General features: G+C 55.5%; 1 protein-coding gene across 1 annotated transcript; it reads right to left on the bottom strand.

Moving 5' to 3' along the window:
* Positions 1-3,772: 3,772 nt before the first annotated feature.
* Positions 3,773-18,326, bottom strand: LOC308529985 (inter-alpha-trypsin inhibitor heavy chain H4-like). The gene is made up of 22 exons (XM_081106396.1): positions 18,210-18,326; positions 16,821-16,981; positions 15,853-15,957; positions 15,556-15,718; positions 15,309-15,419; positions 14,687-14,815; positions 13,879-13,995; positions 13,450-13,618; positions 13,241-13,366; positions 12,878-13,059; positions 12,616-12,801; positions 9,997-10,136; positions 9,576-9,742; positions 8,925-8,978; positions 8,383-8,514; positions 7,841-7,870; positions 7,594-7,620; positions 7,387-7,506; positions 6,471-6,645; positions 4,649-4,803; positions 4,431-4,527; positions 3,773-3,997 (listed from the first exon to the last, which is right to left on the bottom strand). The coding sequence occupies exons 1-22, from the start codon at positions 18,297-18,299 to the stop codon at positions 3,928-3,930; spliced, it is 2,706 nt and encodes a 901-aa protein (XP_080962522.1). The 5' UTR covers positions 18,300-18,326; the 3' UTR covers positions 3,773-3,927.
* Positions 18,327-25,910: the final 7,584 nt, after the last annotated feature.

Here is a 25,910-nt window from a genome sequence, read left to right as displayed (position 1 = left end):
CCTCAGATTGCTATTTCAAGTTGTCCCTCCCACACCACCCGAAGCATTAGGGGATGAGGTGGTTCCTCCCTCTGTTTCTCTGTTCCTAGCAGTCAAGTCTCTCTGCACATGTCACAGTCAGGGGCAGAACTATCAGCCAAGCTGTGCTACAACCCATAAATTAGCTGCCCTGAACCCAGGCATCCTTGTCAACTCCATTAAGAGTGGGTGAGTGGGCCCGGCCAGTGTGGTTCAGTGGTTGAGCTTTGACCTATGAATCAGGAGGTCAAAGTTCGATTCCTGGTCAGGGCACATGCCTGGGTTGCAGGCTTGATTTCCAGTAGGGAGCATGCAGGAGGCAGTCGATCAACGATTCTCTCACTCATCATTGATATTTCTATCTCTCTTTCCCCCTCCCTTCCTCTCTGAAATCAATAAAAATATATTAAAGAAAAAACCCAGAAAGAGTGGGTAAGTGGGAGGGTTACTGGGTCACTTTGCTCATAGCTGCTACTGGGAAGGTGCAGGGGCTGGTAGGGCCCTGGTGTGGCCCAGGAGTCCATTCCCCACTTGGAGGGGACCAGACACTGCCTCCAAAGCCATTGGACACTGTTGGAAAATGACTCTCTCTCTCTCTCTCTCTCTCTCTCTCTCTCTCTCTCTCTCTCTCTCTCTCTCTCTCTCTCTCTGTCTCTCACTAATCCTCACCTGGGGACATGATTTTAGTGATTTTCAGAGAGAGAGGAAGGCAGAGACGCGGAGAGAGGGGAACATTGATCTGTTGCCTCCTGCATGTGCCCCAACTGGGATCAAATCCGAAACCCAGGTACGTGCTCTGAATGGGAACCGAACTTACAATCTTTTGGTGTAAGGATGATGCTCCAACCAACTGAGGCCCCCTGCCTGGGCGGGAAATGACTCTTTAACAGGTCACTAAGCTGTGTGCCCCCAGATGCTAGCCCAGAATGTTGGGTTTATCTGATGAACAAAAAGGGCCCAGCCTGGGAAAGGACATCCTCAAGTAGGCCAGCCCTGCACCCATTCAGTCAGGTCGGCTGAGGAGCCATGTGGCGTTAAACCAGTCATCCTGAGTCACTTTTCACATCTGTGAAATGGGGAGAAAGATCCTGCCAGATGCAGGGTGTGAAGAGGCATCGTCATATGGTTTCTGGTCCTCCTGAAGTACCTATTTTGTCCTGCCACTCAGCTAGCCGCCTAGCCTGGCAGGTTGGCAGAAAGGCAGAGGAGGCCCCAGCCCAAATCTGCCCCTTCCCCTCCCTCAACACAGTCAGGGAGGCCCTCCTTGCAGGCCAATTCCAGGCAGATTCTGTCCTCAACCCAGTCCTCTGATGGCTCCCTGGCTTTCAGGATAGAAATTGTGCCCTGTGGCAAGGTGCACGAGCCAGTGCTGGCCTGGCCCTGCTTCTCCACCTCTCCAACTGGCTCCTCACCCCATGCTTCCCTTCCCCTACCCTGAACTCACTGCACAATGACCCTGAACTCACTGCACAATGACCCTGAACTCAATGCACAATGTCCTGGCTCTCAGCCCAGTGTCCTTGTCCTCCTTTTCTACTGGGCTGACTTCCCTTTATTCGTCAAAACTCAGCTCCAGCCACACCACTTTCCAGGAAGGTTCCCGATATTCCCCAGGTAGAAAAGGGTGACACCCTCTGGGATCCTTGCAGCACCTGGTGGTTCCTGGGTGGCAGCTGCCACATAGGCACTGTCTGTCATGGTGGCCACAGCACTCTGCCCAGGGCCTGGCCCATTAGGTGCTGGAAAGCACTCAGTGAACAAAACAATGAAGGGCATGGACCTACTTCCAATTGTTCACAGAAGGCACCTGCCCTGCTGCTTGGCTAGAATGTCACCCAGGACTCCTCTGCTGTTATACAAACCCCACAGCCCAGCGCAGGCGGTGGTGTCCCAGAGGGGTGAGCTGGGCGTGGGCCCTGTCTCTCATTTGGTAGGTGTGTCAGAGATGGCCTCACAGGAAGGTCAAGGGAGACCCCAAGGCGGCTCCCCCATCTCACAGCAACAGCCTGAGACCCTGCCAGCCAACCAGGCAGATGGAGAGGCAGATGGAGTGTGTCTGTGCGTTTGGCGAACCTGCTGCTGGAGCCCCAATACGGGCCTCTCCTCTGACCCCTCCAGAAAGACTCACTCAGTAAACACCCTGTGGAGCTCAAGAGCTGGGAAAAGAGCTTTTCCCTGCTGACCTGGTTTGATTCCTCTAAACAAGCAAATGAGCTCATTTTCTGCTTTCCTCTGGCTGCCGGGAAGCTCAGAGCAAAGTTCTGTGCTGCAGCTTCCCCACGATGGTGTCACAGACTGAACGCCCCTCCTGCTTGGCTCTTCTCTTATTCCCATGGGTTTTGTTTTTAAAAATTTTTTTTTTAAGTTCCTCACCCAGGGGATGTTTGATTTATTTACTTATTTATTTTCAGAGAGAGAGGAAGGGAGAGAGAAAGAGAAATATCGATGTGAGAGAGAAACATCAATGGATTGCCTCCTGCACACGCTCCAACTGGGGATCAAATCCACAACCCTGGTATGTGCGCTGACTGGGGATCGAACCTGCAACCTTTGGGTGTACAGGGTGATGCTCCAACCAACTGAGCCACCTGGGCTATAATTGTTGTTGTTTTTTAAATATATTTTATTGATTTTTTACAGAGAGGAAGGGAGTGAGATAGAGAGTTAGAACATCGATGAGAGAGAAACATCGATCAGCTGCCTCCTGCACATCTCCTACTGGGGATGTGCCCGCAACCCAGGTACATGCCCTTGACCGGAATCGAACCTGGGACCTTTCAGTATGCAGGCCGACGCTCTATCCACTGAGACAAACCGGTTTCGGCTATAATTGTTTTTTAAGTGCGCTCTGACTGTGCAGGAATTGGGTGGAATCTGGGGGTGACTATCCCTGGGGCATGGATCGGAGAGGATTTAGAGCTGGGGGCTGGGTCACCCCCATGGGACATATGCTTCCCTCCTGGGATGAGGGCCTCTCTCTGTCTCCTGTCTTCCAGGGTTAGCTTCTTTCCAGGTAGTGAGCACAGGTGTGAAAATCAAAGTGCATCATGCAAGTCCCATGGGAAAGGCGCCCAAAAGCTTGCTGAGAACTTCTACCCAGTTCACTTTTTTTAAGGGAGGTAGGAAGAGTCAAAACTGGTTTTCATGGTCCTAGCCCAGTGGTTCTCAACCTTCCTAATGCCGTGACCCTTTAATACAGTTCCTCATGTTGTGGTGACCCCTAACCATAAAATTATTTCCGTGGCTGCTTCATAACTGTAATTTTGCTACTGTTATGAATCATAATGTAAATATCTGATACGCAGGATGTATTTTCATTGTTACAAATTGAACATAATTAAAGCATAGTGATTAATCACAAAAACAATATGTAATTATATATGTATTTTCCGATGGTCTTAGGCGACCCTTGTGAAAGGGTCATTCGACCCCCGAAAAGGTCGCGACCCACAGGTTGAGAACCACTGTCTTAGCCGGTTTGCTCAGTGGATAGAGTATCGACCTGAATACTAAAGGTCTTGGCTTCAATTCTGGTCAAGGCTATGAACCTCATTTGCAGATATTATTAAATGAAATCTTAGTTTCCACCTTATGAAATGAAGGGAGTGGACCAAAAGCTCCTCAGGGACCTACTGGCCACAGGCCTCTGAGGGCTGATTGTGGGAGATTCCAATGTCACATGATGCTAAGTGTTCAGGAGGAGGGTCTACAGGCCTGGGGTTTGGCTGGATGGAAACAGAGAAGCCCACTCCCTGAGTTTAAACTACCTGCCTTTATTTGTAATAAGTGGAACTCCCCTCCCCATCATGGTCGAGACCCCACAGGTGGCTGTGGTCACAAGATGACAGCCATCTGCACACAGTGGGGTGACATGGGGTGGGCGAGTGGGTATAACTCCTGCCATCAGAATCAGAGCTCGATAGACCAGCAGGAAATCTCTGTTCCCGGGGAACCCTCTTGGTAATCCAGCTTGAGCTTTCTGGGATGGAGAGACAGACACACAGACAGACAGGTGGTTAGCAAATCTCAGGTGTGATGGGATGAGAGGGAGAGAGCTGGGGATAGGCAAGTGGAAGGTGGAGATTCAGGGCCCCTTAGAATCCCCTCCGGCACAGGCTGACAAGGCCCAGTCACCCAAGGGCAGCCAGTTGTCCAGGGTTCAGGGTTCTGAGACTTCATGGAGTTTGCTAATGCCCCCAACTCACCCTTAGAGATCTCTGGCTGGGGTGTTATCTGTGGGTCTGAGTTGACCATCTTTGGGGGGTCACACTGAGAGCTGGGTCAGACATGTCTAAAGCATAACCTTTCACCCGACTATCTCTAGTTCCCAGGCACGGACAGGGGAGTGGAGGCCCCAGGGACCAGCTCTCAGCCTCCTAGTCCCCACCCCTGGCCCGTTTGCGTGGAGTCACCTGGTGGCATTGAACTCAAACCCCCGAGTCCACAGTGTTCGCTTGCTGGCATCTGTGGCATCTGGGGGCCCCCAGGCAACGCCCTGGTAAAAGCGGCCTGAGAGACAAAGGGAGGGTCAGTGAGGGATGAAGACACAGGGACTGGGAGACACAGGCACTGCCTGTTCCCAGGCAGAGCTGGACTGAGGATGCCCTGAGCCAGGGTCATGGGCTCATACCAAGGAGGCCGCCGACGCGGCTGGAGAAGCGGTCAGTGTCCCGCAGCAGCAGCCGAGGCCCCCGCCCGGGGCCGTCCCAGGACAGCAGGCCGATGGTCACTCTGTCTGGGCTGCTGAGCAGCAGGAGCCCCGCCTTGTCCATGGTCATCTTGAGCCTGTGGGGAAACTAGGCTCCTGAGAGAAGGTAGGCATGGACACGCCCTCAGGGGACCCTGGCGGTTGGGGTGGGATGGGTGGGGGAATCCAGCTGTGGCCTTGAGTGGGAAGTCCATTACACATTCTCCTTAGCAACTGGGACAACGTGACGTTAATGATATCTGGTGATCCCAGCATTTATAAAGCAAAATAGCGGCTCCTTCCCCTGTTTTCTGAGATTTGGTTCCCCTTAAATTCGTTTGATATGATTCCCGGGGTATCGGGCACACTCTGCCGGTGCCAGATTCTCTTGATTATCAGTGTTGAATTGTATGTTTAACATCTAGAAGGGCGAGTCTCTTCTGATTCTATGCTCTTCTCTTTTACTTAAAAAAATCACTGATTTACTACCTTTTTGGTTTTCTTGGGAATGTTTGGCTCCTTAGAGCACGTTGAACAAGACCCTGCTGGTACTCTGAGTTACCTTAATGGGCCTGCACTAAGTTTACACAGGCTCCAGGGGACTCACTACAGGACGTGTGGTCTGATTTTCTTCTCGGAGATCTTCTGTAGCTCGTGAAAGTGTGTGGCCCCTGTCGCTATGATTAAGAGGAGCTCTTTATTGCATCTTCTTTTGTGGAAGTAGTTATCAAGTATCAGGAAACTTTAAGATCTGGTATGAAATGGGCGATTTTCAGGTGAGCCCCGCAGGTTTGCTAGGTGCTCACTCATTTGTCAGGTGGAAACCAGTCTCTACTGAAGGGCTCAGTTAGGGGCATGGATGAGGCTCTTTGTACTCAGCACGGGCTGGGACTAGAAGGCAGTGCTCCCAGAAGGCCCAAGCCTTGGCCCACTACAGGCCGCTCGTGACTTCTGGACCCACAGAGCTGCCTCTGGGAGGCTCGATGGTGAGGCAGCCCCACCCAGAAGAGGTCGCCATCCACCTCCCTTACCTGCCAGCCGCCAGGTATTTGATGGACAGTCTCTCCCCATCAGAGCTTCAGGAGTGTGCTAAGAGAGACTTTCATAGCCTCCCCTGGCGGACAGTGCCTTCCAACTTCTCACTGCTGTCATCATTCCCTCACCACGGAGACAGCTGCCCTCCAGCATGCCCCGCGGGCACCACCCCTTCTAATGAGCAAAGTGCTCCCCTGCCACCTTCCCTCACTGGGTCTCCCCTTAGCCTCTAACTCAGGCTTGGAGTGATTCTCCCCAGGTATGAGTGAGGAAACTGAGGCTAAGAGGGTCTCAGCAGCCTGCCCAGGGTCACACAGGATTAGCAGCAGTGTGGCTCCAAGCCACACAGTCCCCTGCACGGGACAGTGACCTGGGTTAGGTGTGGCCATTCCAGGGGGCAAGCCCACATCTGGTCCCCCAGAAGTGCCAGGCCACCCAGACCTGCATATGTGGTGGCCAATGAAAGGTCTGTGGGTGGATGTATGAGTATAAGGGCCAGTGCTCAGGGGCATGACCGTGCGTGAGCAGCCAGGTCCCCAGGACAACCGCTGGTGCCCCCAGAGAAAAAGAGGTATGGCTCTGCGCAACCGGTGGGGGCGGCCCACGGCAGAAGACGCATGCCCAGCCCAAGCACTTCATCCCCAAGCCTGTGGCCTCAGGCCACCGGGCAGCACTGGCACTGGCTAACGTAGCCTGAGAGGTCATCGCTGGTACGCTGCCTGAGGCTTACCCAGGCATCACCACGAACAGCGTCTCCTTCCATTTGTACTGAGAGCTTCTTCGGTCCCTAGTCACTACCACGTGCTCAGGGGACACGTGGACCTGCAGCTGGGGATTCTTGAAAGTCACCCCGATCCATGAGAACTGGGCCTTCTCCATCTTATACTCGCCAGTCACCTCGAGACCTGAGAGAGCCGGGAGCAGAGGTCAGAGGCATGGCCCTCTCTGATTACGTCCCTGAGAACTGCCCTTCACCAACCCCCTCCTCACTGCCCTTTCCCAGCATTCCCTCACACTGGAGTCTGCTTTCCACAATCTTTTCTCTCCTCCCTTGGTTGCATTTGACTTTGGAAGCACCACAAATCCTCAGTGATGGACACTTTCAGGTGAGCCCTGTGAGAAGGGCGATGGTGTCTGAAGTCCATGAACACTGATAAAGCACATTAGTGTGCCTGGCCCTGAGCTAGGTGCCATGGCCAAGAGGGAGATGGCAAATCAGCGGTCCCCGCCCTCAGGGAGCATACAGACTCTAGGCCTGGTGTGTGGAGGTGGGAGACGGTGTGTGAGCATCCCTGAGTGCTGTACGTCCCCACGTCTGACTTGACACCTCAGCTCAACCAGTACGACCCTTCTGGGGGGTGGGGAGCAGGTCTGGTCAGTGCACCTCCCTCCTCTTGCCTTTCATCTCCTCCAGACTCTCTATGGTCCCACTACTATCTTTCCGGGCTCAGGGCTTCTGCAAACCTCTGCCTCTCACTACTAAACCCCCACTTGTCTGCCAAGGCCCAGTCACTCCTGTGTGACCCCGTGCAGCCTCATATGCCCCTCAAACAGCCCTGGCCTCCTCTTCTGGGCTTCTGCCTCTAGCTCGCTTTGGGCACTGACTGCAGAGGGTTTCTCCGGAAGGTGACTGCTCAGGGCCTCACCTTGGTCAGGGTCTGAGAGCAGGAGTAATAATGGCCCCGGGGTGCTCTTGATGTCCACACAGAGCTGGTCCACGCTCTGCCCAGGCAGAGGCAGGATGAAGGTCGGAGCCTGGATGGGGGCTGGGGCAGCAGATGCGGTTCTTGGGGCAGGTAGAACATCTGGAGGGCAGTGACGGGAAGGGGGGCCGAGGGGCGCAGGCACCTTACCTGGTGGTGGGGCTGTTGGGCTTGTTTCTGAAAGAAAAGGTCTTTGTTTAGGCATTGCCTTCCTCGCAGTTGGGGGCAGGGGGAATTGAAGGATGGGATAGTGTATACATGTGGACAGGGTTCCTTTTCCACTTCAACATTGAGAAACATGTAACAGATTCCTAGAGATCCCCAGGGCTCTCCCATCCCAGGGTCTTCCTGCTATAGGGCCGTTGTCTACTTCAGGGAATCTGGTCTGGGGGCGTACCTTCCATTGTTTCATCCAGGTGATCACCCACTATAGTGGGACCGGAGGAGGAGGAAGATGTTAGTACAGGATTGGCCAGAAACGGAAAGGGAGAAGGCAGTCAGGATTCAGCGCAATCAGCACGCCCTCCAGCCACCACTGCCACCTGCACCCGCCAAGCTCCAGCCCTGCGACCCCTGCCCCAGATTCACCCAACTAGGGGAGCACACTTTTAGGAAACACTGAGGAGACAGGGTCCAGCCTGGTGTTGGGCTGGGTCTGAATCCAGACTGGAGGTCAGAGACAGCTCATGGGGCCACTCATGGCTTGGGGAATGTTGGGAGCCTTCCCTTTCTAGAAGGTTCCATCCTGAGCCAGCCTGCAGAGTGTAATGAGTCTGGTTCAGTGAAACTAAATGACACACTGCTTCATGTCAAGCCCCACAGCAAGTCTGCCTGGTCGGTGCCCAGCCCTGTGCAGGGTGCTTGCTCTCATCCAGCTCTATAGGCAGGCTTACCATCGCCTTGGGGAAATGAGGCCTCCGAGGTCAGAAAGTGGCTCACCTATCCCGCTCCATAGCCCCACATCCAAATTTCTCTCAGACATGAGATTCTCATAAAAAGGAATAAGAGGTCCAGGTCGTCCAGATTTCCTGTTGGGCACGTCATGAACTCCAGCGTGCAAGGCAACTCCACCTTAGGAAAAGTCTTGGCTTAAGCAGGGTCATGGTTCCCCACCGCCAGGGCTCTGGGACCCACCCCAGGAGACGCATGTACAGAGGGCAGATGGCTCCCTTCCCCACACCCTCCACTCTGAGAGCCTCTCCCCCTTCTGCCAGGAGAAATTCAAAGCCGGAAAAGGAACCCTTCTTGAACTCCTCCCACCCCGCTGGGATATCAGCCACTTCCAACTACCTTGTCTTCTGAAGTTTCTTCTGCCACTAACAAAAGTTCCAGCATAGACACACCTGAACTTGAGTCCCAGCCCTGCCACCAGCCAGGTGAGCCAAGCAAGCCACTCACCCACAGTCAGGGCAGAGCCCAGCCTGTGGCCAAGGTCAAGGTTCTGTCAATCTCCCCTCCCACCACCACTGCTCCTTTGCTACCTGGTAATCTGGGCCGTTTGTGTCCCATGGCTCTATGTCTGAAGACAGTGCGACCTGGAAATCAGAGAGACCTGGGTGTGCATCCAGCTGGATGGGGACTGAGCCCCTAGCGCCAGGACAGCCAATATCTGAACGAACAGGTGACTAAATTCACCAATGTGCTCGAGCAGACAATGCCTCCTCCTGGCAGCAGGCTGGGCTGGAGAGGCCCTGGCCAGCAACTTTGTGGGACTGGGGTCCGAGGTCCTGTATCAGCCACCCGTCACGAAGGGCGGTCTTTGACGGTATTAGGCCCTTACCTGAGGCAACCTTTCCTGGATAAAACAAAAAGAGAAGAGAGAGAAAGAAAGTGAGAGAGGGAGAGAGAGAGAGAGAGAGAGAGAGAGAGAGAGAGAGAGAGAGCCTATTGGGTAGTGTTGATATGTTTGAAGTGCTTATTTAACCTGCTTCCCCACCCCAGCACCACACAGCTGCAGTGCATATGAGAGGGTCGGGACCTGGCCTCAGTTTCCTCATCAATGAAATGGGATGCATCTCCTGGGGGTCCTGGGAGTCTGTGTGGCCGGGTTAGGGTCTTGGTCAGGGTGTGGGCGAGGGGCTGGGGGGGAGAGACTGGGTCAAAACTCTGTTGCCACCGAGCTAGGAGCCCACTGTCACACCCACCACTGTCCACGGGCTTCTCGGCAACTTGAGACTGTTCTTGGCCTTCAGGTTTGGTGACCACCATGGACGTGAGGGGGGTGACAAAGCTATAGTTGAGCGACAAGCCCAGAGCTTGGGTCTCCAGGGCCTGCTTATCGGCATCGGATGCGGAAACCCTGCAGGTAGAGAGCATCAGAGGGCCAGCAGGTCCTGGATGCCGAGCTCCATTCTCCCCGCTTCCAGACCCTTGGGGGTGGGGGCAGGTCCCTACTGGGAGCGTCTGGAGCTCAGACACCACTCCATGGCCCCCCCTCTCCATACCTAGCAGATGCCCAGGCCACCTGTGCTGTCCCCCCCATGAGGAGCTTGGGGAGACACTGAGGCCGTGTGTGGCCGCCCCAGCAGGCCCTTGGGGGTGCAGGCCACCCACATTCGCTCCAGCAGCTGGTGGATGGTCAGGTACGCCCACAGTCTCTCCATGAAGCCGTGGAAGATGTACTTGGGCTTTTGAAACTCCTCTTCCTGCTTCGCCACCTGGGACTCCATTTGGAAGGTGATGTTCTCCGTGGTCTGGAAAGAGGGGCCCAGCAGGCGGCAGCAGTGAGGGCCTGACGCCCGCACCTGGCCTGCTGCTTCCCAGCACTTCCATGAGAAACCTACTTGGGACTGGGCAGGTCCCACGGATTGGCTGTGATAACCGCATTCCCTTCGAGTAGGTGGGGAGCAGGGCGGGAGTTTAGGGGTGTAAGGGGCTCAGCCACAGAGCCTCCAAGGATGAGACGGAGGTGGAGAGAAAAGGTAGGAACTATCACAGGTGCAAAGCCAGGAACTCAGATCAGGTGCAGCTTTGGGAGGAAGGACAATGGGGACGGGATCTGGATGCCAGGCCAGTGCAGAAGCAGCAGCAAATGCATTTATATCAGAAAGGGTCCCAAGACGGCCCACCCCAAAGATGGAGACTCTGGGGACAGAGACAAGTGACTTTCCAGTAGTCATGGCAGAGTTCGAAAGAGGGCTCAGGCCTGGATAGGGTTTGGGGCCCCTTGTACCCCATTAGGCTGCCCCTGACCAAGCTGGTGACCCCTGCTGGGACCAGGCACTGTCCAGTGGTGACAGCGAGGCAAGTGCCCAAGTTTCAGGTGGACTGCTGCTTTCTTCCCCGGTGTGGGGCCTTCTGCTCTCAGGCTGACCTGGCCAGCAGCCTGGGAAGTGGGGCCTGTGGGCAGAGGCACTCCAGCCTTTCCTGTCACCATTCCCCGGCGGCCAAAAGCCTTTGCGATGTAGATCAGACCCCATCCCGGCTGCTGGAGACGCCCTCCCCTGTCCCTCATCAGAGCCAGGCCTACCACACCTTTGTCACCTGCAGGTCACCTGCACAAATGTCCTATCCACCTGCACAAATGTCCTATCCACCTGCACAAATGTCCTGCCCACCTGCACAAATGTCCTGTCCACCTGCACAAATGTCCTATCCACCTGCACAAATATCCTGTCCACCTGCACAAATGTCCTATCCACCTGTACAAATGTCCTGTCCACCTGCACAAATGTCCTATCCACCTGCACAAATGACCTGTCCACCTGCACAGCAATCTATTTGAAGGTTTTCCTTAAGTGAATGTTAAACAGATGAACACTCTTCACTCGTTCTTGTCCCAAGCAAGACTACCAGGGAAATGCTCGGTCTGGGGTTGGACTTATACTTCTCAGAAGATACATTAGGATAAATACATAACTACTCAAACAAAGACATGGCACCCCCTTAGTCACCCTGTGTTCCGTACTTTGGGAACTCCCAGCCTCCAGGATAACATGTGTGGAATGTTTACCCTGGGCCAGATGTTAATCCCCACAGCTGTCTCATGAGGTGGGTAAGATGACCGATTCTCATTTTCACACAGGAGGAAACGGAGGCACGGGGAGATTAGGTGAAATGCGCAGGCATCACCCCTCAGAGGTGCCAAAGAGGGGGTGGAAGCCAGGGTTCTGGTCACCTGCATGCAATGCTCCTTGTGACATGTGCTACTGCTCTGAGACTCAGCCCTGGTCCCAGCGTGTCTGCCTGCCTTGTCCACCTGCTATTCTCCCTGCACATCCTGCCGCGCCGGCCACACATGCCTGAAACATTCCTCCATCACTTCCCCATCTGGCCTCTGCCACCTCCTACTCATCCCACAGTCACAGCTGAGTCCTGTCCAGGAAGCCCTCCCGGATCACCAGGCCACATTGGGGCTCCCGTGCTGCTCCCCTAAGTCCCTGGGTACATTCTCTCAGAGACACCCCAACCTCTGGGTCTTTCCTCATTCGTGTGACGAGTTACCCAATGTCTCTCCCATGAGGGCAGGATCCCTAGGGCCTAGGAAGGCTCTGGCTCAGAGCAGGTGCTCAGTTTCTCTCTGTGGAATGAGGGGTCCCCGGTGGCACAGAGGCAGGGAGAACTGGGCGAGGAGCGGGCACCATGTGGTGAGCTGGGGTGGGTATTGACTGGGCTGCATTGGGCCTCAGGGTAAGTTGGACCTCGGTCTGCTCATCTGTGAAGTGGGAGCAGCCCTCCCTGCATGATTGCAATCTCAGAGGGCTGGTGGAGGACAGAGGGGATGCCAAACCCGGTGCCCTAGGGCAGTGGTCGGCAAAATGCGGCTCTTGAGCCACATGCGGCTCTTTGGCCCATGTGCAGAAGTCGGTGTTTTGTGGAAGAGCCACACTCAAGGGGTCAAAGAGCCGCATGTGGCTTGTGAGCCGCGTTTTGTCTGGTCGAAGTTTGCCAACCACTGCCCTAGGGCACAGCAGCAGCAACTCAGACTCACTATGAAGTTCCTACCACGTGCAGCCAAGCACAGGTGCTCTCAGCAGAATCAGGACGTTATCTCATGGAATCTCAACCACCAGCCCTTGCAGTGGGGAGTGGGGTCCCCCATGGTGGCAGGGGGCACTTTATCACTTGCCCAAGGTCAGTGGGCTGGAGTCTGACAGGCTGGAGCTTGAACCTAGCCCCTCCAAATGCCTGCTGCAGCCACCCTTCCACGCCAGGATGGCTGGCCACACTCACCAGCTGCCCGCTGACTGTGGCTGAGAGCACATCAGGGCTCTGGGCCCGGAGCTTCCCGGCCACTACCATCTCGGAGCCCTTGAAGAACAGCGCGAAGTTGTCCTGCGTGACCTCCTCCACGGCATTGCCTGGGTACTCGAAGGTCACTGTGGTCAGCAGCGGGTTGGCCACCTCCTGGTAGAAGTCCTGCAGAGTGGGGGGTGTCACGCGGGCGGGGCAGGGTCGTCCCTGACTCACCCAGCTCTCAGGGGTAGGCTGGCACCTGCAGCTGCAGGGCGGAGTCCGAGTCCTCGTAGATGCGCCGAGCCAGGCCGCCGTTGTCCAGCGCCAGCTTCTCCAGGAAGGCGTAGCTGACGTCGAAGCCAAAGCCCAGGCAGAAGAGGCTGTACTGACCGCCTATGGCCTCCTGCACATTCTTCTGGATCTTCCTGGGGTTGGTCACGCCTGGACCCAGTGTTTGGGGACAAGGGTCAGAAAACAGGGATTAGCTCAGGGGATATTTTTGGAATCTCAGAGCCAGAGAGGCCGCAGGGATTCCCTCCCTTCCCCAGGTCCCACAGCAAGCCAGGATGGAGCCCCAGCGATGCCTGCTGTGCTGTGCCCTGAGTTGCCGCTGTTTTCTCACCTACAGTGGGGTCGCCATCAGTGAGGAGGAGGAGGAGGGAGACGCTCCCTGAGGGCAGCTGCTCCTCCCGGGTGGCTGTGTCCAGCAGCTGCACGGCCATCAGCATTGCATCGTTGATATTGGTTCCTGAGGGCACAGGATCTCAGGATGGCTCTCAGGTGGAGTCGTGCCTGGATGCCCTCACCCTGCAGGGCTGCCATGGCGCTCACCTCCCCGGGCCTGGATGCTGTTAGCGTATTTCTTGGCCTCCTCCACGTTCTGGGTGGAAGCTGGCACCAGCGATGGCTTCCACGGGCTTGCTTCACTGCTGAAGCTAATGAGGTTGAAGTGGTCTTCGGGCCTGAGGTCCTCTAGGATCTTGATGAGGGCTTCCCGCGTCTGGTCAGGGGAAGGGGAAACAAGGTGTGTGTCTCAGTGGGACCTCCTTGGGGGTTCATGTGCCCTTCGGCTGCACCCCAGGCCCACACCTGCAGTGGGAACATGGTGAATGCTCCAGGGGCAGGACCAGCTCCAACCTGGGTCTCTGGAAGCCTCCTACCCAGGAAGATGGAGGAGGGAGGGTCTGCCTGCTAGACCAGAGCTGATGGTGTGAGGCATCTGAGCGTTTTCAGGGCCCTACCCTGACCTGTGGTACCCACCTGCCGGATTTTCTTGCCCATCATGGAGCCACTCGTGTCGATGACGAAGATCACATTCTTGGGTATCGTGGAGAGACCCTCGGGGGCAAAGTAGTGCACAAAGTAGCCATTCTCGATCTATGACCAGAGTGAGACACACCCCAATGATGAGAACTGCAGCGCTGCCCTGCCCTGCCCCATCCCACCCCCTTACCCCAAATCCCCGGGTCCCCATCCTCTCTTCATTTTGAGCTCCTCTGTCACAGCCTCACTGCTAACCTCCCCAAATGCTCGTCATATATTTTTTTTATTCGTTGTTGTTGAAAGTATTACAGATGTGCCCCTTTCCCCCCATTGAGCTCTTCCAGTCTGCCACCCCCTCCAGTCCTTCACCACCCTGTTGTCTGTGTCCATGGGTTATGCATTTATGCACACAAGTCCTTTAGTTGATCTCTTCCCACTCACCCTCACCCTCCGGCCCCCTGTCTTCCTCACTATCTTAGGACTCAGTCAAACCACTAATTTGCTGAAACCTTCCTGGCTATGCATGACTCACTAGAACTCTACTCCACTTTGCCTCCTATTTGTTTGAATATCTGAGGCGGTTTAGAGGTAATAAACCTTCTTTAGCAGATGAAACTTTCTGCCTCTGAAAGGGAATTCTTTCAGGGACAGCATAACTAAACCGCGTGTTTTCTGTCTGTTGCCCTCGGTGCACACTGACCGGCAGGAGCAGTTTTTTTGCCTTTTCTTCTGCAACAGCCAGGCTCAGGCTCCTGAGGACGGATGGATTTCCTGGTTATTCTGCTCTCCCCTGGAGCCCACGCACCTGAATGGAGCCTCCAGAGAGGGTGCGGTTCACATCATAGCGGATGATGAAGTCGCCATCCACGACTGTGTCCTGTTGCTCTGCAGGCTTCTGTTGCTGGGAGAGCGTCGGCTTGAATCGGATGTGAGCCTGGAGGAAAGTCCAACTGGGCTGATGTTGGGGAGCAGCGAGGCCACGCTCACACCCCTCACCCCACCTGAGAATCACCCGGGATGAGAATTCCCCGTAGGTCAAATCCCAGGGGACTTTCTCTCGGGCTGGGCTGTCATGTGGACGGAACTCAGTACAGTGGATGGGTGTGAGCGAGGAGCCTCTGCTCCGGAGCTGTGTGAACAGAGCCAGGGCTCAGGATGTATATGATCCAGCCTCCGCCTTTCCCCCTGGTCCTGGGACCCTCAGGTCAGTGTCCTCTCCCAGTCGCCCCCTAAACTCAGGGTCAAGCCAGCACCCGCGATCTTCCTCTAGGCCTTGCCCTCATCTGCCTCATGTCAGCGCGGACACAGAGACCTCAGAAGTCCACCAGCTGAGAGATTCTGCCCAATTGTCCCACTCTCTGGGAATCCAGGATCACAGGGAAGCCTGAAGACAGGCCCCTACCTCCCACCCACTGTGGCAGGCCCACCTTGGTCTGGTTCTGTGAGACGGTGAGGGCGTCTGCAAGCTCATTGGTCATGAAGGTGCTCTCTGTCTCCAGAAAGCTGATGCCCTGAGGCTCAAAGATGTGAATGTCCATCTGGGAGAAGAAGGGGTCACTGGGTTAGTCAGGAGCCAGGGCTGGGCCTCACAAGAGGCTGAGGGGACAGGGGGGCCACCCTCGGCTGCACAGGGGTCACCCAGGAGGCTTCCTGGGAGGAGGAGGTTCCAGGTACCTGCAGGTGCTTGACCAGCTGCTGGGGCTGCACTTTCAGCAGCAGCTCATACACTCCCAGGCGCCGCTTGAGCAACTCCTCGTACACCAGCTCGAAGGTGACCTTGGCAGTGGGGGCCACACTCACCGACACCTGGAACTGCTCCATCTTTCTTCCAGTGGCCCTGGGGTAGGAGGGCATCAGGCCTGCCCCTCCAGACCAGGTAGGGTATGGACACTGGAGGCAGAAGCAGAACTACAGGCAGGGACAACTTCTGCTCCACCCCCACTGGGGTCTCCCGCATGCCCTTGGGCTTACTTGACAAGGCCAGCACTCTCCCCCCTGGCCACGGCCGCACTGTACTGCTGCTGGGCTGCATCCTTCTGCTTGATGTTCCCTGGGTACGTCACACCATCGATGATCCTGGGGCAGGAGGGTGGGTGCTGTCAAGAGTCTGGTGGGGGGAGCCTCTCTCTAATCCCACCTCCTCCAGGGAGCCTCTCTGGGACTTGCTGTGCCTCCTGATAGAGTGACTCCTACCTGGACCAGACCTGACCTGTTTATTATCCACCTACTGTGTACAAGATTGTGCAGGGCCTGGGGTAAGGGCTGGCAGCCTCTGCAAGGTGTGCCAGGCCTCCATCTACCCCGAGGCATGCACAATGGAAGTGAACATTCGTTTTACTGAACGGACAGGAGAGGAAGGTTGCAGAGGAGACAGGGCTGAGCTAAGTCCTGGCGTCTCCTCTCCCTTCCACTCTGGCCCCACATTCCAATTGCCCCCTCCATCTCATAGACTGTCCCAGAGGAACCTGTCGGCCAGCAGCACACGTTTTCTGAGCTTCATTTGCACCCAGCCAAGTGCCCAGCTGTGTGGGGCTGATTGAGGAGGAGGGAGATGCCAGGCTCCCAGGCCAGTGGGAGACACAGGGCTAAAAGGCTTTGAACCCTCTTCCCACCAGCACAGAGGTGGGTGGAGGGAGGGGTGAAAGGAGGAAGGGATGGAGGGACAGATAGAATATGGAGGGAGGGAAGGGGGAGGGAGAATGGAGAAAGAGATAGAAGGAGGGAGGAGTAAAGGGATGAAAAGAGGAAGGAAGGGAGTGTGGGATGGGGGAACATCTCTGAGAATAAGTTCCTGATAAAGCCTCTGGTTCCTGTCCTGCCTGCAGGGGGAAGCACACACCTCCTGTCAGGAGGAGGTCCTCTCTCCTAGAGGGACACTTGGGGATGGGATGGCAGTGCTGGATGGGGAGGGGACGCGGAGGGGGCGGGAAGGCACGTACATGGAGAAGTTGGTGATGAAGGCTTTCTTGGGAAGCTCTATCTGGAAGGTGGCCTCCTGCATGGAATCTGCTCTGTTGACCACCCTGCTGGTGATGACCGTGTGGGCAAACCGGGAGGAGACCCTGGAGTCCACAGTGAGACTGTAGATGTCGATGGCATTCTGGAGCAGTGAAGGAGGGGGGTGGAGCTGCTTCAAGCCAGCCCTGCTTGGGGCCATGCTCTTCAAGAGCAGGCCTTGACCTAGGTCCCAAACCAAGCCCTGGCCCTACCCAGACTGAGTGATGGATGCCTCAGGAAAAGCCCCGTGAGGCATTTCACGTGTGGATCTTTCTTTCAAATAAGAAGCAGCTCTGTGCTTCATTCCGCACCCTACAGTGCCAGGGGGCAGGGGCCACTCTGTCAACACACAGGGGATGGAAGGTGGAGCCTGAGCCCCAGTGTGTCTGGGAGGGACTCTCACTTTTCCTGGCCCCGGTTGGGATCCGGAAGCTCAAGGTCTTCGCTCTGAACAGTGTCAGGGCAGCAAATAAGTCCTTTGATTTCTGGTGACCAGAAATGGTGGAACTGCTCCTGCCAGTCCCCACAGGGGCCTCCAGGAGCTGGGAGAATCTGGAGATGACCAGGGTCCAGTCCCTAAGAGCTGGGAGCCTTCTCCTTTGCCCCCTTTCCCTGTAGCCATGGGCCCCACCAACCAGTTGCCCTGCCCTGCAGCCCAGGCACTGGCCCTGCAGAGACGGACAGTCCCCACAGATCACTGACCCAGGCACCTGCCCTTCCACCCAGGTCTAAGGTTCGCATGTGCACACATGAGAAGCCTTACACATCTGCCAGCCTGCATATGACACACTTGTGTACATGCCAGCTCTGTTCACCTACACATGTAGCCTAGCAGAGGTGGGTGCCTGGCTGAGCGGTTTGTTACACACGTAAGTGTCTGCTCTGTGCCAGGCACTGTACAAAGCACTTCATAGTGTTACAGGTTCCATCTTCACAACAAACCTCTGAATAGGGTCTATTATTACCCTGCTTCACAGATGAAGAAAGGGAGACAGAGGACGTGTCATTACCTTGAGGACATTCAGCCAGGGAGGAGAGGGCAAGCTGGGCTCATGATCCCCCCCCACACCCTGCCTTGACTGCCGGTCTCCAGGGGCAACTTGCTAGACTGCAATTCCTCACCTGGAACATGAAATAGGATCACCCCTTCTAGCTTAAGAGGGGCTGGGGGAGGGGGACTGTCCATCATGCCTGGTGGATGGTAAGCACCAGTGTTTTGCATACACACTGATCTGTGCTCACTTGCACGTTCACACACAAACATGCTCTCACTCACCAGCTCATACCACTCACACTCCCATGCACACACAGGTGCCTGAGGCACCCACTACCTTTTGGGCACGGGTGGTCTGGAGCACAGCCAGCAGCGGGAGCAGGACCAGCACGATGGCACCGGCGCGGGCAGGGCCTGGGGGCTTCATTTGGGCTCCAGTGCCTGGCAGGCTGCTTCTGAACTTGAGAGAAAGTGGGGAATGATTTAGTAACCTGCTTGCTGCTCCACCCCTCCGGGGGCAGGGTCCGGGAAATTGGAATTAACAAGCCAAAACTTGCAGTGGACTCAGATAAGCAGGCAAACTATGAATGTCCTGTGGACCTTGGCTGGGGATAGACATGTGGACAATAAGTCCTCAGTGTTATCAGGATAGGTTCTTGGAAACGTCAACTTTAAGTGAAATGATGTTCACCTTAGAAACAAGTTCACTTCCTGTGGCCTATTTCTGGTCACAAAAACATCACCAAACTTGTAGATAAAAATCCAAAATGTTGAAATCAGTGTAAGCTATACATATAAGAAGGATTCATAAAACCAAGTGAGATCATGCTTTTCCAACTTGCTTATTCCAGTTTAGGGGTTCAGATGCCCAAAGCCTCTCCCAGCAGCTCAGTGTGTAAAAGGTGAGACCCCAACCTGGACAGGACACCCCTCCACCAAAGGTCACACTGACACACACCCACACTAGACTGGAACGATGGAGACACACCGGTTCACCTCACGTGCACATCTTGGGGATGTGGGAGGAAACCATGGCGAAAACCCAAAGACATGGGGAGGCCAATAAACTCCACACAGTGGCCCCAATAGGAATTGACATTTTTCCTCATCAACATCATAACCTAAAGAAGCTGAATAAAAGGACATTATTCCAGGACCTGCTATACTGAGGAAAGGCAGGCTCAGGTGGGAGCTAGGTACTGGCATACCTTCTGAAATGTCTAGAACCTTCCCAGGTCACCATTACCCTTTACACCAGTCAGTCCACCAACAAGTGCCCTGGGGACACAACAGCGAACCAACCCACTCCCCATCAGCCCCGCCTGGAGGAGACAGAAGGGTGGCTGGGAAGAGGAGGGCGGGGGCAGCTTCGGGGAGGAAGGAGCCTGCAGGCCAGGTTGGTGTGACTGGGCAGTGGGGCCCTACAGGCCCTGAGCACTCCTTGGGGTGTCTGAGTGGGGCAACGTCTGCTGGGGTCATGGCAGGGTGGATCTGCCTTATTTCTGGGGTGAGAGAGGCTGGGCCCAGGAGACCCTTCTCTCTCCTGGGGCCCCAGGCTGCTGTTCAGGCCCCATTATTCTAGCCAGGGCTCTGGGTTCAACTCCAGCAAGGCCCCCAACACAAGACCTGCACTTTGGCAACACAAACCGAGAGGCCTCCCTCTGGGGAATTTACTAAACGTGTGGAACAAACCAGAAGGGACAGAGCTCCTCAGGGGGCGATTCCCTGTGGTGGCCTGTACACACCGGTGACCTGCATGGAGGTCAGTCATGCCAAGGGCTCCATGAGTCATGGATTGAAGGGGAAAGGGCAGATGGCTGCTCTGTCAGCACACCAAGGCAGTGCCCTTGTCACCAGCCCAGACCCATGGACGGTGGCCCCAGGCCTGGGGTAGGATTACTGATGACTTTAGATTTTCCTTTAATAAAGTTGAAATGATTTTTTAAAAATTGTTTTTAGAGGCAGGGAGGCAGGGAGGGAGGGTATGGGAGGGGAAAAGAGAGAAAGGAAGAGAGAAAGACACATCCATGTGAGAAACATGTACCGGTTGCCTAATGCAGGCACCCAGACCAGGGATCGAACCCACCACCTGGTGACAACTCTCCAACCAACTGAGCGATACCAGCCAGGACTAAAGTGGAAAAGCTGTTAAAACAAACAGTAATAAAACGGTCCACTCCCTCAGGGCAGAGAACACAGGCCCAGCCTGAGAACAGCCATATTAGGAGGCCAGGCTAGGCCTGGACGTGGGAAAGGTTCTGAGCACCCCGTTCCACCTGCCCAGGGGACAGGCAGGGCAGGGGGTCTACGGGCACAGCCCTCAGCCAAGCATGGGAGCCCAGGTCCTGCCAGCTCAGTCCTGGACTGTCCGTGGTCTTGTTGTCACAGCTGGACGGGCCTTCGTACTGCCCTGAATCTGAGAGCTCCATGCACACAGGGGACACTGAGGCCTGAAGAGGAAAGGATCTCACACAAACCCTGAGCCCAGACTTCCCAGGCCTCAGGCAGAGCTGTGGGAGGGACAAGGGGAGGTTCACCTGGAGTTGGGAGGGGGATCAGCTCAGGAAGCAGACTGCCACTGGCCACAGGAGCCTTGGCGTGGCTTTGTCTGTGAGGGATGCAAGATGGTGAGGAGGCGGAACAAGGGCGCAGGGGGAGGCGGCCCGCAAGGTCCCTGGCTCTTGCAGAGCCTTGGGGTCCTGAGGAGCATCTCGCTGGCTTCTGTGGAAGGCAGGGGGAGGGGCAGCCCAGACCCACCTGCTTCACTCTGTGCACGTGGCCTGTTTTGTGCACAGGGCCTCAGCTCACCTCCCTTGTCACATACAAGGGGAAACTGAGCCTCAGAAGAGGGGGGATGGTCTGAGGTCACACAGATCAGCAACAGATCCCCACACCTTAGGCTCTTGCTAGGATGGGGCAGTGGCAATAGCACCTCATGATCATAAGGACCCTCCCAAAGACATGGGGGGTACAGACCATGCCCACCCGCACGCAGGGCCCATGCCGGTTCCCAAGGATACTCTCCAAATGCCGGGGCCGCTTGGGCATCCTCTTTATTGGTGTTTGCCAGGGCCTGGCGCAGAGGGCCTGGGCTGAGGGGCCAGGGTGAGGGGGGAGGGGTGGAGGTCCCAGAGGCAACAGGGGAGCAGGGGAGTGCTGGCATGACAGAGTTCTTGAGAAAGATTCCTGTGTCTAGGTGTTGTCAGTGCCCAGGGGGTGGCGTGCCATGTACTTCTCAGCCAAAGACACTCTTGGCAGGCCCAGCTTTCGGCTTATCAAAGACGGTCTCAGTGCCGGTCCGCGTGCGGCTGAACACAGATGGTGCGGCAACACCGGCTTGCTCTGCGGGCAGGATGGGGAGGTCAGAGCCCCAGCCCAGCCTCCTGGAGACGGATAGCCTCTTTTGTGGGGAGCCCCTGAGCTCGGGATTCTTAGAAAAGACCCATAGGACCCCCCAGCTCACCCCCTCCTACTGACACACATCTGCACCTCCTCAGCCCCCAGTCCGAGAACACTCACCACACTCCTGCATGACCTGGTAGGTCTTGGACTTGATCACCTGGTTCTTGGTCAGGTTCCCTGGGGCCCCCTTCAGATCCTCTGCCTTCACAGGGGGGCACTTCTTCTTGATGGGGGCTCCCTCGGGGCCAGCCTTGGAGAGACCAGAGCCTCCTTAGAACCCAGGCCTTCAGGCCGAGACCCGTTTGTTCCCACCTCTCCCTGCTCACTCAATTCAAGCCAGTCCAAGGCCCCATTCATCCAGGAAGTCTTCCAGATGATGCATCACCCCCTGACCCCCCAACCCTGAGTCTCTCTGTCCTTTTCCCCAGACTCGGAGCCGTGGCCTCACACTGTGTGCCTGGCTGGCCAAGCTCGAGCTTGGGCACAGTGGGCAAAGGGGAAAGGCGCTCGCTCTGCGGCTGAATTCCAGGCTTTCGGTGAATACCAAGACCTGCTCTGCGGGGGGTGCAGAGGGTCCCTTGGGTTTGCCCCTCTCCTCCCAAACTGCCAGGATTTACCTTGCGGGCTCTGGGGTGGGAACAGGGTAGAGGAATCAGATGCCCATGAAGTCCATTCCCGTCAGCATCTACCCATGGAGCAGACTGGTCTGTCTGTCCCTCCAGAGCTGGGTCACCCAGACTCAGTGGGCAGAGGTGTTGGGGTGGGGCACTGAAGCCAGGGGACTGGTCAACTCTGCAGTTGGGCATCCGGTCAGGGTCACTTCCAACGTGAACGCCAAGGTTCAGAGATCCAAAGAGGGCTTGTCCTGGTGAGGGTCTTGACCCCCAAAAGGCTGTGATCAAACAAACGCACAGTGAAACTGAAGAGTAAGGAGGCCTGGGAGCAAAGGGACAGAGGCCCGATTAGCAAAGAGAAAGGTCCAGTGGGCCCGGAGCCCCCTGGGTGGGATGGTCACAGCCACAGTGCTTCTCCTTGTGGCCTTCCTGCAGGAAGTATTCTGTGGGGCACCTACCCACCAAACCTCTCTCCCACCCAGATTCCTTTGGAATTGGTCCAAATAGACAGGAGGTGTGACCAGCTGACAATACAGCTGCTTCTCTGTAGCAGGTGAACTAAGTGAGTGGCTTTGATACCAAAATTTATGAGAAACAGTCAAGCTCTTGAAAAAATTCAAACAACCCTTAAACCTCCAGTGAGCTCCTACTAAGTGCAAGGCATGAACAAACCTCCCTGCCAGTAACTGCTGCCTCCAATGTGCCTTTCCAGGACAATTCTTTCACCCCTTTGATTATAAAGTGTTCGACCTGCACCCAGGCTCCGACCCCACAAAGACAGACGCCACAATGGTGGTGAAGAACCAACGACTTACCGTCACCAGGTGGGTGGGCTGCTCTCCTAGCATCTCTGCCCTTGGCGTTGCCCATCATTGGTCCAAGCCTTCCTCCTGGTGTCACATGGAGGGGGGCCTTCCTGGGAGGTGTAGCCCTGCTGGACCCTAAAGGTGACCCCAGCTGCCTTGTCTCCCCCAGGGGCTTGCAAAAAGACTACAGCAAGGACCCCCGGCATGGGGCCCAGGTGACCTGCTGGTTCGTCCACAACAATGGGGCCGGCCTGATCGATGGTGTTCACACTGACTACATCGTCCCTGCTATCTTCTGAGCCCCCAGCCAGCACACCTGCCCTGCCTCGGAGGAGGATAGCATCCTGACTTGTTGCCCAGGTCACCCCTCCCTCTTCCAGGTGTCCCCTTTGTCAAAGCATCCATGACTTCCATTAAAGGTAGACTATGCCTCTTCCAGGCTGGCTGCTCTTTGGCAGGGAGAATGGCAGGGAGGCAATTCAAGATGCTTCATCTCAGAAGGGCTCAGGGGTCACAGCAGAACTGGAGGCTGGGAGGTCACCCCCATCAATTCGCCCATACCCCATCCTGTTCTCCCCTGCCCCCTGCCCCCTGCCCTCTGAATGCCCTCTGAGTACCCCACAGCTCCTCCCACAGGTTCAGGGACCAAATGACACTCTGGCAGCATATACAGGAATGACCAGCCACAGCCACTCCTGACTCAGTGCTTCCTGTAGCCAGGCACTGTTCTAAGTGCCTTCGTTGAATGAACTCAATGCACGCTCCCAGCAGCACTAGGGGGGACTTTTATCAGGCTCCTTGATAGCTAAGGAAACTGAGGTTAGGTAATTTGTCCAAATCACTCGTCTTCTAAGTGGCAGAGCTGGGATTTGAACCTTGGTTGTCTGGCGTCAGCATCTGAGTGCTTGACTACTCCCATATCAATACTCCAGTCCCATGGGCAACTGGTAGCCAAAGCCTTGTGGGATTTGATTCTAGAAGTTCCAAAGCATCACTTAAAATGAATGTAGGAAAGAATAATGAAAGAAGTGCTACCAGTAGTTGGAGGCTGCACCCCTGGACTCAGGGTCTCAGGAGACAGTTCCTGCCCCCACCCTTTGCTCCTTCCCCAGTGGGGGCGTTGCAACCTCTGACAGCGAGATAATATTTCCCAAAGGCAGAGGCGGCCACTGCTCAGAAGCTGTGATTTCAGGAGCCCGGGACGGCAGCTCTCTGGCTCCTCACACTGATTCCTGGACTATCCCACCAGGGTCCCTTCCTTCCCATGGCTTTGCCTTGGGCCCAGTTAACGTCCAATGTCAAAGGGTGAAGGTTCAGGTGCAGGTGCAGGGAATGAGGTGAACCTGTGCCGGGGTCCTACCCCAGCCGGTCCAGGGGTTCCCAAAGGTGTAGACGGAGTCGGCGAAGAAGGAATGACACGGAGCAGCGTTCAGTTGATCAGCAGCCTAGCCAGGATCTCCAGCCAAATTCTGGTCTCGATCTCCAGAGAGGTTCTGCTGTTTATTGTCTTGTTACATCCGTATTTATCCCAGTTGATTTTAATCCTGTCAATTTCTATTACAAAGGTTAGGGCATTTCTTATCTCCATTCCAGGGAGTAAAGATTATGTAGCTTAAGCATGATTGTTTGTAGTGATTAACTACCCACCTGGCACTTAGTTAAGGAGTTTCATCCCCTCTCTGACTTCAGGGAAAAATTCCTACCTGGGGAAACAACCTTTCTAGGAGAGGCATCCCCTCCCTGACTTCTGGGAAAAATTCCTACCTGGGGAAATAACCTTTCTCGGAGAGGTGACCTTGGTTAAAACACACAGCGCTAAGGGGAGCAAACATATTAAGAACAGTATGCTATATACGCCAGGTCCCTTGAAACAAATGCTGTGCAGATGTTTCTTTCCTGCAGCGACTGTGTCAAGCAGCAAGGATGGACCGGCTTCCGGCAAACCTGTACTTCAGGATGCTGCCGGCCCTTCGGGTGGAAGTGCACAGGCCCCCAGTCTCTCCTTTCCGAAGGCTTTCTGCCTTTTCTCCGTTCAGGTCCCACTCCCAATGAGGCCCACGAGGGCCCACATCAACAACACAAACGCCGAGTTCCATGGCTGCTCCAGGCCCAGGGAACACAGGGCCCTCCACGGCAGGCTGCGGGGCGGCCAATGGAGTTCCAGACACCAATCTGTTGTCTGGGGTCTCCCGGGCTTCTCCAGGGAGAGCCGTGGGCTGCCAGCTGGGGGTCACTCTGAGCAAGGCTCTGCCCATTGGGGGCTCATTTCCCCTCCTGCAGCAGGAAATGGTGAGCCTGAGGGTCTCTTAGGTTCTGTCTAAGCCTACATTCTGCACGATGACCTCACGCCCCTCCACGTCCCCAGCTGCCCCTCGGGAGCCTCCTGGGCAACCTCAGATTGCTATTTCAAGTTGTCCCTCCCACCCAACCCGAAGCATTAGGGGATGAGGTGGGTTCTCCCTCTGTTTCTCTGTTCCTAGCAGTCAACTCTCTCTGCACATGTCACAGTCAGGGGCAGAACTATCAGCCAAGGCCATGGTACAACCCATAAATTAGCTGCCCTGAACCCAGGCATCCTTATCAACTCCATTAAGAGGGGCTGAGTGTGCCCGGCCAGTGTGTCTCAGTGGTTGAGCCTCAACCTATGAATCAGGAGGTGACAGTTCGATTCCTGGTCAGGGCCCATGCCTGGGTTGCAGGCTTGATCTCCAGTAGGGAGCATGCAGGAGGCAGTCGATCAACGATTCTCTCACTCATCATTGATATTTCTATCTCTCTTTCCCCCTCCCTTCCTCTCTGAAATCAATAAAAATATATTAAAGAAAAAACCCAGAAAGAGTGGGTGAGTGGGAGGGTTACTGGGTCACTTTGCTCATAGCTGCCACTGGGAAGGTGCAGGGGCTGGTAGGGCCCTGGTGTGGCCCAGGAGTCCGTTCCCCACTAGGAGGGGGCCAGACGCTGCCTTCGAAGTGTTCGTTGTCCCGGAGGCCTGCCCTCCAGCCTCATTAGACACTGTTGGAAAATGACTCTCTCTCGCTCTCTTTTTTTTTGGCTTTAAAAAAATTTTTATTTTATTTTTTTAAAATAAATCTTTATTGTTCAGATTATTACAGTTGTCCCCCCCCCCCATAGCTCCCTCCACCCAGTTCCCACCCCACCCTCTGCCCTTACCCCCTCACTGTCCTCATCTATAGGTGTACGATTTTTGTCGCTGGG

This window comes from Myotis nattereri (assembly GCF_964212035.1).
Source record: "Myotis nattereri genome assembly, chromosome: 14".
Classification (NCBI taxonomy): Eukaryota; Metazoa; Chordata; class Mammalia; order Chiroptera; family Vespertilionidae; genus Myotis; species Myotis nattereri.
This window is presented reverse-complemented; position numbering and strand designations above follow the sequence as displayed.